At 40.7% G+C, this 14,690-nt stretch overlaps 1 protein-coding gene across 3 annotated transcripts in view; it reads right to left on the reverse strand.

Moving 5' to 3' along the window:
* Positions 1-1,274: 1,274 nt before the first annotated feature.
* Positions 1,275-14,690, reverse strand: part of ADAMTSL1 (ADAMTS like 1) — a 526,103-nt gene continuing 512,687 nt past the window's right edge. For 2 of the 3 annotated variants that reach the window (XM_069962058.1, XM_069962057.1), the window contains exons 26-29: positions 9,969-10,176; positions 6,629-6,738; positions 5,263-5,483; positions 1,275-3,858 (exon numbers count right to left, since the gene is read on the reverse strand). In XM_069962058.1, coding sequence (XP_069818159.1) covers positions 3,752-3,858; positions 5,263-5,483; positions 6,629-6,738; positions 9,969-10,176 — 646 coding nt within the window. In that variant the 3' untranslated portion in view covers positions 1,275-3,751. Of the gene's footprint in view, positions 3,859-5,232; positions 5,484-6,628; positions 6,739-9,968; positions 10,177-14,690 lie in introns of all 3 variants that reach the window. The other variant, XM_069962059.1, reaches the window with a different exon arrangement.

Consider the following 14,690-nt stretch of genomic DNA (forward strand, 5'->3'; position numbering starts at 1 on the left):
ACAGAGACAGTAACTGGACTAGACCATGATTATGGTTGACATTCAAATTACATTTTTTTTGTGAGAACAGGAATTGTGGAATCAATAAATTAAAAAATAGGGTGTGCATTAATAACGAGATTATGCCTTATGGGGGAGATTTATGAAAGGGTGTAAATATACACCTGGTGTAAACTTCCCACAGCAGCCAATCACAGCTCCTCTTATATTCTACCAGAGCTGAAAGCTGAGCTGTGATTGGTTGCTGTGGGCAGTTTACACCAGGTGTATATTTACACCATTTCATAAATCTCCCCCTATATGTTTTTTTGGTTAACCAAACATAGATGCAAATAGGCAGAATTTACTGTTGTCTGTGTCAGGTAATATAATCTGGGTGTGACACATAGAGGCATAATGTAAAGCTTGAGGACCCCATGTAAAATCAATAAAACAGAGACCCCATTTACTATTCAGGTCCATTTATATTTACTGATGTCTTCTTATGTGGCAGATGGGCTTTTGGTCCTTGGGCCTTAGTAATATACAAACTAGATATTAGGCTACATTCACACAGAATATTTTAAAGTGTCAATGTCTAAATCACCAGTAGATGTGATATAAAGCAAGTTTGCAATTTACATTATTTTTTTTTTATAGTTATCATGGAAAACATGGCACTTCCTGTGTTCTGACTCCTTTTTTTTTCCCAAAGAGTCAAAACAAAGGAAGTCCAGTGTTTCCCAGGTCATCTGCATTCCCACAGAGAAGGTAGTCATGTGATTGATGGACACATTGAGCCGTGACTCTCTGTACTGGCCTGAAATCCTGTGTTTAGTCTCTTTTTTTCATCCAGCACAAGACTAAAGATCTGCCTTCTGGACACTGGACCTGGATTTCTGGTAAGTATAGCTTTGTTTTAAAGAATGTTAACCAAAAAAATAAATAAAATTAAATTGCAAACTTGCTTTATATCTACTGTTGATTTAGATTTTGAAAGTTATAACAACAGTGACACTGTGAGGCTTCAAATATGCCTTCATATGTTTTTTTTTTGTTGCTTTTGGGTCACTTCAATGCAAGTTTTGTGCTATTGAGCTTTTTTGTCACCTTTTTAAACATATTATACAAATCAGGTCTCTGCTTGCAATTTTCAAGTGCTTTGAAGCCTAAATCAAAGATGGGGAACCTTCGGCCCTCTAGCTGTTAAAAACTACAATGCCCATCATGCCTGGACAGCAAAAGCTTTAGCTTCAGCTGTCCAGGCATGATGGGAATTGTAATTTTGCGACAGCTAGAGGGCCAAAGGTTCCCCATCCCTGGCCTAAATGGACAAAAAAGTACCAGAGACACATCAGAAACATTAAAGAAACTGACTTTTTTTTAAATGTAAAATGACCAAAACTAGGTAGTAGATTTATGAATTTTGCAGCAGATCTACCGGGTTTCCTCAGCCAAATCTGCAACAATAACAAATTATTGCAGATTTATGAAAAATGTTGACTTCCCCATTGAAGTCTATGTGGAAAATCTAAAATAAATTCACAGCGTATCCAACCTCTATTTAAGTACCCTTAATTTTGTGTTCTAGGTTAGCAGATGAGTTGAACTGACTCTGAGGTGCTACAAGCTTGGAATATGCAGCTATTAGTCAACCCACTGCATATTCAAGAGAAGGAATCACAGGACAGTGGAACTATTTAAGACAATGTGGAGACCAGACTAAAGCAGTAAAGTTATTTTTTATATGTATGGAGTTAACATGTTCTTCCTGGGTTCTTCTGGCCACAGTATCTTTCTTTCACAATTCAAAAGCAAAAGTAGGTAAAATTTCTATGAATGGCATGGCTTTGTAGTAATGATTTATGTCTGGCTTTCTTCCTAACTAGAGATGAGCAAACCTTGACCATGCTCGGCAAATAATTACTGGTGGCTGAGAAAGTTGGATGCAGTCCTAGGGAGTCCTGGAAAACATGGATACAGCCTATAGCTAGTTTCACACTATGTAAAAACAATTTCATAACTGGTCTGTATTTCCTAACAATGGACGTATTTTATAACAACAGCCGTTGTTGTGAAAACAACGGCCGTTATTTGAGAAATAATGACCATTTTTTGCACAACAATGGCCATTGTTATGAAATATGCCCATTGTTTTTAGATAGTGTGCACATAGGATAAGGCTGTATCCATGTTTTCCAGGCAGCCTTAGGGCTGTATCCAACTTCTTCAGCCACCAGTAATCAAATGCAGAGCATTCAGGTCCAGAGGTCGAGAGTGCTCGGGTTCTGCTCATCTTTGCTCCTATCCAAAAATGAGTACTTCAGGAATTTTAGGGGGTACTCCAGGAGTACTGATTTTTTTAAAAATAATTTTTTAATATATTGCTTTAATAAAGTTATATTACTTTGTAACATAACACTTTATTGAAGTAATATATATTTTTTAAAAATTATAAAAAAATGGTTCCTCCCTTAGGGTGGGTTTACACATGATGTATCCGCCGTTGGTTAAGGGGCTGCCTTTTACATACTCAATTCTGCTGCGAGGATGTAATCTCATTGAAAGTGACAGTGAAGGGATCCACAGAGCATTTCGCTTCAAACTTACAGTGTGAAATGCTCTGTGGATATGTTATGAGTAAACCCTCCCTTAAAGTGCTCTCTAAACATTAAATTCTACATTAGAATATAGGGAGAAAACTACATAAATTGAGAAACAGATGTATTCCAGTTTGTGGGACATGATACTCCTCTGGCTGCTTACTGCCGTCTGCCCTCATGTCTGTCTGTCTGTATCCGATATAGATGTCAGTATTGCTCTGACACTGATATGCGACCAATAATGTAACTCACAGTTTAGGTTTAGTGGAAAAACCCTTGACGAATTTAAAAAATAAAATAATCTAGCCCAGAGGCATCAAAATGTACAAGTAACAAAGTGCTAATAAAAGCTTAAATAATTCTCTTTTCTCCCACTAACATTTTCTATTGTTTTAGATTTGCACATTTCTGTTTGCCTTGTTTGTCATTCTTAAGCATCACACTCTTTAAAGTGCTGGTAAATATTTCAGACTCTGCCTTATGTTGGTAGTCTCAAATTCTATATACCTTGTACTGAGAAGATATGATTTATGAACTTCACAGGTCGTTGAATGATGGGTCATGCGCATAACCCTTGTCATTAAAGTTACATCTGTGCGAGAAACAGGCCCACTAGTAAGCAATGCTGTTGTTCTTCCTATGATTGTTTAGGCAATTTAGTCTTTTAGATTTGCTTGCATTTAATCCAGTAGATGATTGGTCCCAGCTTCAGTTCCTGTAGTGTGCATCATTGTGCAGTGCTCTGTGTTTCATAGTGGGGTGACAGAGAAAGCACAACAAAAAATGGAATAAAAATTACAAAAATAACAATACATATACATCCAGAGGTGTCCATTTTTCACCAAACCATTTGTGTCCCATCCTAATCCCTTTGTTCCTATGTTGCTTGACAATCCTTTTGAAGGTCGCAGCATCCTCATAAGTAAGGTCCATGATGCAACCAAATGTATTTGTGCTTGGTGTCCTTATCGCATTTCCTCAGTCATGATCATGAGAACGAATTGGGTACATCCTGCCGACAGATAGAAGATAACCTTGTCGCATCCTTTTAAGGGCAAAATAGCGCACATATAAGTACAATCACAGGATCTTCACAAGCCTGAGGATCAGCTCTGTTTTTTCACGTCTTCTTCCCTAGCTAAAGCAAAGTTAGGCTTCTCAATGGGTCGTCACACTTTCCCACAAGTCCCACAGCAGCGAGATTTAAACTGTGCGAGCTGACAAAGCTTCAGCTGTTTCACTTTTTCACAGTACCTGGTTGTATCTCTGCAGTCAACTAGAAGAAAAAATGGGAAAAAACACATTACAGTAACTCTCAATAATAGTAAATACAATGTAAATACAATGCCTTTGCCTTTAGTTACGTATACAGGCATCATCCAAGAGTGAATGTAACATAGCGCATCAAGGAAGTGATCAGATCCATGGAGGAACAGAACTTCACAGGGATGTAATTTGCTTTACTTATAAACAGCTCATTTGTACTTCTTTACTTATATGTATGCAATACACATCTGATGCTAACTTTGCTATGTCAGATAACCCCGGTGGGCACAGCTAATCAGTAACAATGAAGGCACTGAAACTGCTCACGGATGGTCCACCCTTTACAGAAAACAACCCTGAAGCCAGTGTGGTTGGTAAGCAAAAGTAGTGTCTCTTGAGTTCAATAGGATATATGTGTTAGAACCCCTATTTTGCTTAGAATCATCTTTCTTAATATTGCCACGTTTCTGGCAAGCATTATAAAATGTTTCATGTTATGCTACTTTTTAAATTATGGCACCATTATTTGCTGAACATTTTACTGTGCCTTTATTTTTTCTGATTTCTGTGATTGCTGTACGATCGAAATTTGGAGACAGTGAAATCTTATCTAGGTGCTTTTGTTTTTGCAAAAGTAGACAGAACAGGCTTAAAATAAAAATGAGAAAAAAAACTGAATTTACCTCCCAATCCCATCACACACGCACTAGGTCTCTTACTACTTACTACTTCCTGGTCTGAACCTCAGCCAATCACTGGCTGAGGCAGGTCAACATTGTGGTGGGTCACTGGCTGATTGGGACCAGGAAATAGAGAGAAGTGGGGACTGGGCCCAGCTGAAAATGTGGTCTTGGTCAATAGGGCAAGTGAATACAGTTTTTTTTCTTTATGACCCTGGTCAATTTAAAAAAAAAGAATATCTGTCTACATAACTGAGACAATAGTGGGTACGGGACAAATCGACCACCATTTTATTCATCAGAGAAAAAAGTTTCCATTGACTAACCTGCCCCCTCCTTGTCATTTCCATGTTATTTAATTTTTCAAGTGTAAGTTTGGTTTTATAACACAACTAAAGTAACTTAGTACAAGTAATACTGGCATCAGTGAATTTACACATGGCTGCATTTGCTAAGGTGCGATGTTGGTGGGATGTGAAAATGAAACTATGCATTATACACACTTTCTCAAATGGCAGGCAAATTGGATACAAATCACTGGAAAGCTGTGTGCCACAGATACAACCAGTGAATGATGAGTTTAAGTGGCAATGACACTTAAAGACTGTTGCTGTAAAACAAGGTATTTTCCACACTATTGTCATTCTTTTACCAGCAATTTGGGGAACTGTGACAAGGAACCTTGAAACCCACTTAAATCGTACCTTAGTAAATCCAGCCCTTACAGCTCATACCATTCTCACAAGGTGCCATGTTGCAGCGTTGCCAGTTAGAAGGCCGGGGTCTCCAGGAACACATATGATCTTGGACAGACTTGCCAGTTCGATGATGAACACATTCAACACGTCTGGATTGGAATCCATAGCTTCCGCAAGTAGCTGTACAGAGGGTCCAAGAAGAGACTCTCCACTGTACACTGCATGTGTCTGCCAAGCAGTTTTGTGTACTGAGTGGCCTGGATAAAAAATAAAAAATAAAAACTGTTCACTTTTAGTAAATCACAAAATGTAACTTTTTATAAAAAAAAAAAGTTCAAGAAAAATTCCTTGGTGCGCATACAAAGTTATTTATAAGCTTCTGACTACTATATAATATAGGATAGGATAAAAGATAAGGACGATATTACAGTGGGTATTTCAGTATAACAGTATGCCTCGTTCATTGGTACCATATCACTAGTACTCATACACAAAGGTTAGAAATATTATGCCATAATATGTTAGTCTTGTGCCTAGCCGTACAGTGTGTTCATGAGTAGAGTGCTGCCCCTGAAGCCATCATCTTCCAGCCTTCCTCACTAATGAATGACAGCTGCCTCTGTATGGCTGTATACAGGTGGGAGGAGGCAAGGAGATGGAGGACAAGAATCTCTTCAATAAGACACCAGATGCACAACCATGACTTTATTCTCCATGCATCCTGTCTCTTTGTTGTATTGTCAGCTGGTATGCATTCTGTTATAAACTCTAGAATTCTACAGGTTCTTGCCTACAAATACAGTACCATTGGAATTCATCTTGGTGCTGCTACTACTGGATACTTACATTTGATTATACCATAATGGCAACAACCATTAGCTTATTACAGCTATCTATGTATCTTTTTGTTTTATCAAAATACATTATACTTCCTTATTGCAATCCAGTCTCTAAGAACAACGACAACTACAGAATACAGGCCCATTAAATTATAGAAACAAGTGGACACAATTGTACACTGGGACCTCAGATATGAGCAAATTACTCTAAAGACTTGGTGGCTTAAAGGGCTTACAGTCTGATTGCTAGAAAACCTAAAGCATCCCGACATTCTCCTCAGGAAATCACTAGATGAAATTGAGCATGTTTATCCTATTCAGAGTTCATTTACAGGGCAATTTAAACCAGATATGCTAGTGTAATGATGTCAAAAACATAGGAACACAGGTTAATGTGTACATATACAAATAATAATAATAATAATAATAATAATAATAATAATAATTATTATTATTATTATTATTGTTATTGTTATTATTATTTTTATACCAATACCTTGTGCAGTTTATAGTAAATACCCCACAGCAAAATACCAAAATACTATATTAACCTCACTGATTACCTGGGTAAGATCTGGCACTGTTCTGGAGATACAATGGTTCCATCGCGTGTTTGACAGTAGACCTGCCTATGCTGTACAGCTGTTCGTGGTCCTATGCATGGTCCATGACACTGCACAAAAAGATACAAGTATTTTATTTGTGAGCAGTATGTTAAGCTTTCAACCTCATGTGCTGATGTGTAAAACATAATGTAGTAAGATAAAAAATCTTTATGAACATCTTTGATGCAGATAACAAAACAGTTGTTTATGGAGAGCCAAATTCCTATTGCTTCTTAGTGATGTACTGTCAGGGGTGGAGCAAGGCCATCTGCTCACTTCAATTTGGAAGCGAATACATCAATCTCTTTACCATTGGGATTGTAATCTCCCTTTTGTAATTTCGCATGATGCAAGATTGAGAGTATGCAATCCAAAAGTCTGCTCTCTAATATATGTAATCACTAAGTTAGCTCCCAGGCTAATATCACAATCACATTCTGAACATCTATAGTGAAGGGACGCTTGAGTATAAGCAGAGCTAAAGAGCAAATCATAGACTTGTATGTAATATATATATATTTGATGGAGAGTCCACAGCACACCAGCTCAGATAGTACAAAAGTGTATTTTATTCCAAAGATGGTGAACAAACAGATGCAACGTTTCAACAATCTCTCGTTGTCTTTTTCAAGTAAGGGGGCGACCCCGAAACGTCGCGTCACGGCTGTAAGGCACGCCCACTCCAGTTAATGCACACCTGAGAGAGCCCACGCTACCATTGTGAAACAGAATGTGAATATTTCAAAGAATAAAACAAAGAAATGAATGACAAAACGTAAGTCAAACACTTTTTTTCTTTTGGATATATGAGAAGTTACAAGATTCTTTGCAATTGATTACTGTGCACCAGTATTATCATATACATGTAGACAAGCAGGCATGTGGCAGCCTGATTAACTGGGAGCACATTGGACCATAGACATATCAGTGAGAGAGATATCTATGGGACATTGAACACTGTTCACACAGACACTTCTTTTCTTGTAAAAGGATCTATTAGCTGCCTCTCAATCTCTCTTGCGGCCAGAGGCAGAATTTTGCTTCTGGCCACAAAAAGTACCTCTCTTTCCTTCATGTGCTCCAATGCACGAGTGACGTCACTCATGCACGCAGAGCAGGAAGAGACGACTGAGGGGACCACTAGAAGATCACAGTGCCCAAGTAAATATTTTGCACAGGGGGCTGAAGCAGTCTGTGTTTGCCCCTGTATAGGGCCATCTCCTGCACCTGGACAGAGTGTTTTAAAGTCAGTGTCTAAGTTGCAGGTCATGAAAGGTTGGCTTATGTGTGTCTAGTCAGAGGCTACTGGAGGATGGTAGGTGCTAAAAAGGGAATGTGCACACTACGGAATCTCGACGGAACACCCGCCACGGATTCCGTAGCTCGCACCCGCTCGTGGACTCTGATGGCCATGCGCTTCTCCGGTGCTCCCATAGAATTCATTCTATCGTTTCACAGATTCCGTCCTCTGCCTGAAGAATAAGTGGGTTCATTCTTCGGGTTGGGCGGAATCTGTCAAATCATAGAATGGAAACTGCACAAGCCAAAAAGACAGAAATGGCTTCACATCGCAGCCATGGTTGACACGAAAGCTTGTTCAGCTACATTTACAAACCAACATCAGAGGTTAGTAAATAATTTGATCAAACCATATTGCCTCATGTACCAACGTGCAGGTCTCTGATACACATGAGTCCCTAACCAAAAAACATCACTGTGCCGGTCAGTGAACACAATCCCCGCAAAGCATGCGCAGGCAGAGCCCCTCTTCTCTGCTTGCACACGCTTTTGTGGGGATTGTGTTCACTGACTGGCACAGTGATGTTTTTTTGGTTCGGGACTCATGTGTATCAGAGTCCACGAGCAGTTGCGAGCTGCGGTGTTCGCGATGGGTGCTTTATCGGGATTCCGTAGTGTGCACATACCCAAAGAGAGAGGCAGTGGCAAAGACAGTGATCATTGACAGATGCTAGAATGCTGACTTCTGGACGACCACAGCCAAGACAAGGAGGTGCTAGGAGAGGCCAATGACCAAGGTGTGCACCTGGAGTTTTCCCATGGGACTACAGTGCAGACAATGTGTGTAAAGAGCACTGATCTGAGTAAGCTAAGTGAGAGCAGTCTGAATTTTGATGAAGTATTGTCAGGACTAGAACCACTATCCATTCTAAGTGATCTGCTGAACTGTTACAAAACCGAGTAACAATTTAAGTTAAAACTTTTATCTGGACTGTAGTATCTGCTATTACTCCTGTGGGGTGGTTGGCAGACCCCCATTGCTTGAGCTTTACCTCCTACCTTGATTCAGTCATGATACATGCGCACAGAGCCCTTTATTATATTGTATATACATCACCTTTTTTATTATGGCATCCAATGTAAGGATGGTGCATGATTCTTTACAGTATTGTATAGAGTACATCTGTGTGCATGAATCATTCATTTGCATTTCAGTATTCAGTATCCCATATACTGGAAAACTATTTTTTACATCCTACATTATTATGTCCAATTTAACACAGTGAAGCATAGAATACAACCAAGGGAATAACTTTTTACCTTTTTAATAATCTTTTTACCTATGCTATAAAGGGAATTAAGTCAAGACCACAAAAGGAAAGTCCAAAAGTATGCATAAAAACACATGCACAGCACATGAAGAAGCACAACATAGCCATGGCTCACTTGACACCTTGTGATGCCTCTGTCAGTTCAACTGGCTCAAGAACACATAAAATATGGTCAAGAAATAACAAACAAACCTCATCCAAATGCCTGGGGGCATAGTTTGAGACATTAAAGGCTACACTGTACAGAAAACAAATGCACATTTGACAGCACACATATATGTTTATGTTTCCAATTAAAATGCTTTTATTCCTCTTCTGAAAACTTCCTTACACTGTATGCTTAATATGGAATACTGAAGATGCTTAGAGGCTTGTTGCATCTACCTCTTACTGATATTATGCATTGGAAAGTGAACTGGACCCTATAATATGTTTGTGTTATGACCTTAGATGTATTTCTTTTCATAGAGATCTCAAGGCTGAACTCTAATGGGGTGTGATCAGTAACTGAGAATATGTTGTACACAATTAAGCTGTGGGGAATTAGGAGAACTACTTATTTATGAGGCTTACAAGGGGATTTATTATGTTATCAGGTTCTGGTTGTAGCCACTTATGGTTTGCAGTGCAATCCCATTCACTCATATTGGCTGAGATGCAGCACAATTTAGGGTGTGGGATCAGATCTCTTGTTAATGTAGTTCAGTTTTCCATTTTTGTTTTCTTACCTGTCCCCATGAAGATGTGACCCATTCTACACAAAGCTGTCTGCTGCAGCTCTGACTGTCAACAGGACGTTTTGCAGACAATATGCAGACATCATTTGACACTGGGACTGAGATGCCTCCACCAGTCATCTTCTGACATGTTACCCGACGAGTCTGGACACCCCTTCCACAGCTTTGTGAACATGTTGACCATGATGTAACCATCCACCTAATAAGAAAACAGCAAACAGATATATTTTATATGTATATGTGTTCTAGCTATCTGTTGCAAAAAAAGTATCCAAAAGTATCTTATTAGGGATTTTTACACAGAAGACGCCTGATTATGCTAATCAAATACCGGTACGATTATGCTAATCAAATACCGGTACCTTAAAGTGTCACTGTTGTTATAACTTTCAAATGTAAATTAACAGTAGATGTGATATAAAGCAAGTTTGCAACTTGCATTCATTATTTTTTTAGTTATCATGGAAAACACGGCACTTCCTGTTTTTTTTTACTCTTTTTTTTTTTCTAAAAAACAAACAGGAAACAGTAAAAAAAAACAGGCAGTCCTGTGTATCCCAGGCCATCTGAGCGCTCACAGAGAGAAGGCAGTCATGTGATTGAGGGAGATATTGAGCTGTGACTCTCTGTACTGTCTTCTTGTGTTTTGTCTGTTTTTTCAACCAGCACAAGTCAGAAAATCTGCCTTTAGGAGACTGGACCTGGATTTCTGGTATGTATAGCTTTGTTTAACAGCATGATTACAACAAATAAATAATGAATGTAAATTGCAAACTTGCTTTATATCACATCTACTGTTGATTTAGATTTTGAAAGTTATAACTACAGTGACACTTTAAATAATTTACTAAAATTACTTATATTTTATAAATAGACAATAAAAAATAAAATGAGAGCCAATCCTGAGTTAATAAGGCTAAGGCTACACACAGACATTCTGTAGCAAGATTGTAACTATTAAGTGACAGTTTGAGTTCTCATTGGGCATAAAGTTGCATGCAACTCAATGGGGAAAATGATTTATTAAGTGTGTTACCTTCATAGCTGGTGAACATTTCTGCTATAATTTACCACAATTTACTGGTGTAAGTTATAGTAAATGTGTTTTGCTGTGGAGGACGACTTCCACCCCACCTACTCTCTTAACAGGTGTTCTAGCTCCAAAATTAGCATTATAAAATCACACTTTAAGGCTGGGTTCACACTACATATATTTCAGTCAGTATTGTGGTCCTCATATTGCAACCAAAACCAGGAGTGGATTAAAAACACAGAAAGGATCTGTTCACACAATGTTAAAAAATTTTCAAAGAATCTGTGAGGAATAATTAGTGGAATCTGATTGGTTGCTAGGGGCAAATAAGACAATTCTACTTAACACCAGTTTGATAAATCTCCCCCTTTGTGTGGTTGTGGCCTTAAAGCATGGGTCTCCAAACTGCGACACTCCAGCTGTTGCAAAACCACAATTGCTATCATGCCTGGACAGCTAAAACTTTGGATTTGGCTATCCAGGCATGATGAGAAATATAGTATTGCAACAGCTGGAGGGCTGCAGTTTGGAGACCCATGCCTTAAAGGGTACCTGTCATTTAAACAAATTTCTGATAGTCATAGATAGATAGAATGTCATAGTAACATGTTAGAGGTTTGTAATGGTTGGGGTCTGGGTGCTGAGACACCCTCAGATTGTTAGAATAAAGGAGCAGACACACGCAGAAACTTGCGCTCTGCTATTTGATCTCCATCTCACTGCTAAAGTAGCAGTGGAAGGAATTATAATGGAGCCCTATGGAACCACTGGTAATCACGGGATCAGAAGTTCCATAGGGCTTCATTATATTTCTGTACACCCCTACTTTATCAGTGAAACAGAAATAAAGAGACAGAGTGCGTGCTGCTGCACATGTCTGCCCCTTCATTCTGACGATTCGCGGGGGTCTCAGCACCCAGACCCTAGCGTTACAAACCTCAAACATGTTGCTATGACATATCAGAAGTTTGTTTAATGGATAGGTACCCTTTAACCATTTGTGTTTAGCCTCAGCCTAATGTGGGACTATAGCCTGTCACTATACAATGAGATATTTTCAAGATTAAATACTAGTAATTTGAGAAAAAATATAGTAAATTTAAATCCTATATGTGTCCAAAGAAGCATTCGTTTAGACAAATTGCTGAACTAAATTACAAGGAAGGACCACATACCCTCTATATAGCCAACAAACTATAGCTTCACAGCTCTATGAGTTTTACACATAAAGTGGAGAAATGCACTCTTCGATAAATCAACACATCTATACTAAAGAGCAAAGTAAAACCACATAGTTCTGTTCTCTTAAAGTGTTATGCCTCGTCTAATCCCCATAGGCTAGCTTTTACTCTTTTATATTATTGTCCGCATGACTTTCACCATAGATTGCATGCAGCCAAGATCAATGTTCAGGTTGAAATGAAAACAGGATGCAGAACATTTTTGAGTTTATGTAACTTTCACATATAGTTTCCTTTGGTTCTGGCAATGCAGCTATTTCCTTGGAGATGTACCATTGTTAGTGTTACGGTTGAACAAGAGTTCACTAATAGTTAGGTGAGCAGAAATAGGCCAATGAGTTCAAGGATTTCAATGTGTAAACTATTTTATGAAGGTCTGGTCCTGGCAAACACCGCTTAAATATTTCAGAAAAACTTGATCTCTCATGCGAGGAGGTCCGGCGCGCCCACATGTCTGATATCAGTCGATGCTGAAAAGGCGTTCGATCGGGTGCACTGGACCTTCTTGCATTCCACCCTACGGCAGATTGGACTGGGAGACGGGATGCGGGAGAGGATCGCTGCGCTTTATGATAACCCCACGGCTAGGTTGCGAGTCAATGGAGTTCTTTCCTCACCTTTACCCGTGACTAACGGTACACGCCAGGGGTGTCCGCTGTCACCGATGCTGTTCGCCCTCGTAATGGAGCACCTAGCAGTAGCTCTTCGCGCTTCCCCTGACATATCGGGCCTTAAGCTCGGACGCTCTCACTATAAGATCGCACTTTATGCGGATGATCTGCTGCTCTACGTCACCAACCCTATGGTCTCTTTCCCCGCGATCCTTAGCGAGTTTGAGCGATATGGCCAAGTGAGCAATTTTAAGGCTAACTATAGCAAGACCGAGGTGCTAAATATATCTCTCCCGCCTAGCTTGGTTTCCCATTTAAGGGTCTCCTTCACCTTTCGGTGGCAAACCCCGGCCATCAAATACCTGGGGGTTTGGATTACAGCCGAGCTGCCCACAATGTTCTCCCTGAATTACACCTCCTTACTTGCTCGTACAAAATCGGACCTCACTGCGTATAATAGACCACTACATAGAATACATGCCATTAAAATGGATGTTCTGCCCCGGTTCCTGTACTTATTCCAGGCACTGCCCATACCCGTGTCGGTCTCGTTCTTCAAGGAGCTTCAGTCCTTATTGAGGAAATTCGTGTGGGGACCGATAAGACCTCGGCTTAAGTTTAAAACGCTCACCAGACCAAAACTGAATGGAGGCGCTGGCCTCCCTGACTTTTCCCTGTATTACAAGGCTGCGGTCCTGCTAAGGCTAGTGGACTGGCTCCATAACTCTGAAAGCAAACAGTGGGTCAGGATAGAAAGCGAGCTCTCGCCCATCGCATTACAATCACTTCCTTGGATCTTTCCGATTAATCGTCCGCACCTTGAGACCTTCCCATACTTGACGAGTCACTTCCTTAGGGTGTGGGACAAGCTGCTTGTCCAGTACGCTCTCTCCCACAGGTCTGGAATCATGAGCCCGTTGTTTGACGACCCTGCGTTCCCCCCGGCGTGCGGAAGGACGTCGTTTCTGGGGTGGGGGTCCTCTGGGGGTGCCAGGCTAGGCAACATATTAGGGACCAACTCTGCGCTCCCCACCTTTGCTGCCCTCCAAGCGACCTGCCCGGAGAGGACTCTGTCATGGCTGGAGTATAGACAGCTGACAGCCTTCTTACGCAGCAAATTTCCTCAAGGCATCTTGGTGACCACCCCGACTGACCTGGAGTCCCTCCTGCTGGAGTCTTCTCCTCCAACTAAAACCATCTCACAGCTCTACCGCTTACTCCTGGATGCGGACGCGGGCCCTGAGCCGTCCTACATGCAGGCGTGGGAAAGGGAGCTTGGCGTGTCCTTTTCGGACTCCGACAAGCTCAAAATATACACTCTGACACATAAAATGTCGGTGGCTTGCCACGCGCAAGAAAAGAATTTCAAGATCCTGACTCGCTGGTACAAGTGCCCGTTGTTGTTACATCAATGCTACCCTGACGCCTCGGACCTGTGTTGGCGCTGCGAGAGAGAGGTGGGTTCCATGCTCCATATTTGGTGGGAATGCCCTGTCCTGAAGCCCTTTTGGGACTCAGTCTTTACCATATATACGCAGGTAACGGATAAGATTGTCTCTCCCTCCCCCGGACTCGCTCTCCTATCTTTAGTCCCCGGGTCTTCCACTGCTGTCAAAAAGGGCCTATTGCGCCATTTCCTCACGGCTGCGCGCGCGGTCATCCCCAGACACTGGAAGTCAACGACCCCTCCATCGGTCTCAGAGTGGGTTGCCGAACTGAATTTCCTCTACCGAATGGAAACCTTGACAGCAGAGGAACACGACCGGGGAAGTACGGTCGACAGACTGTGGTCGGCTTGGGTGACGTATAGAAGCGGGCCACTCCTCGC

This window comes from Dendropsophus ebraccatus, chromosome 3, assembly GCF_027789765.1.
Source record: "Dendropsophus ebraccatus isolate aDenEbr1 chromosome 3, aDenEbr1.pat, whole genome shotgun sequence".
NCBI classification, from domain to species: domain Eukaryota; kingdom Metazoa; phylum Chordata; class Amphibia; order Anura; family Hylidae; genus Dendropsophus; species Dendropsophus ebraccatus.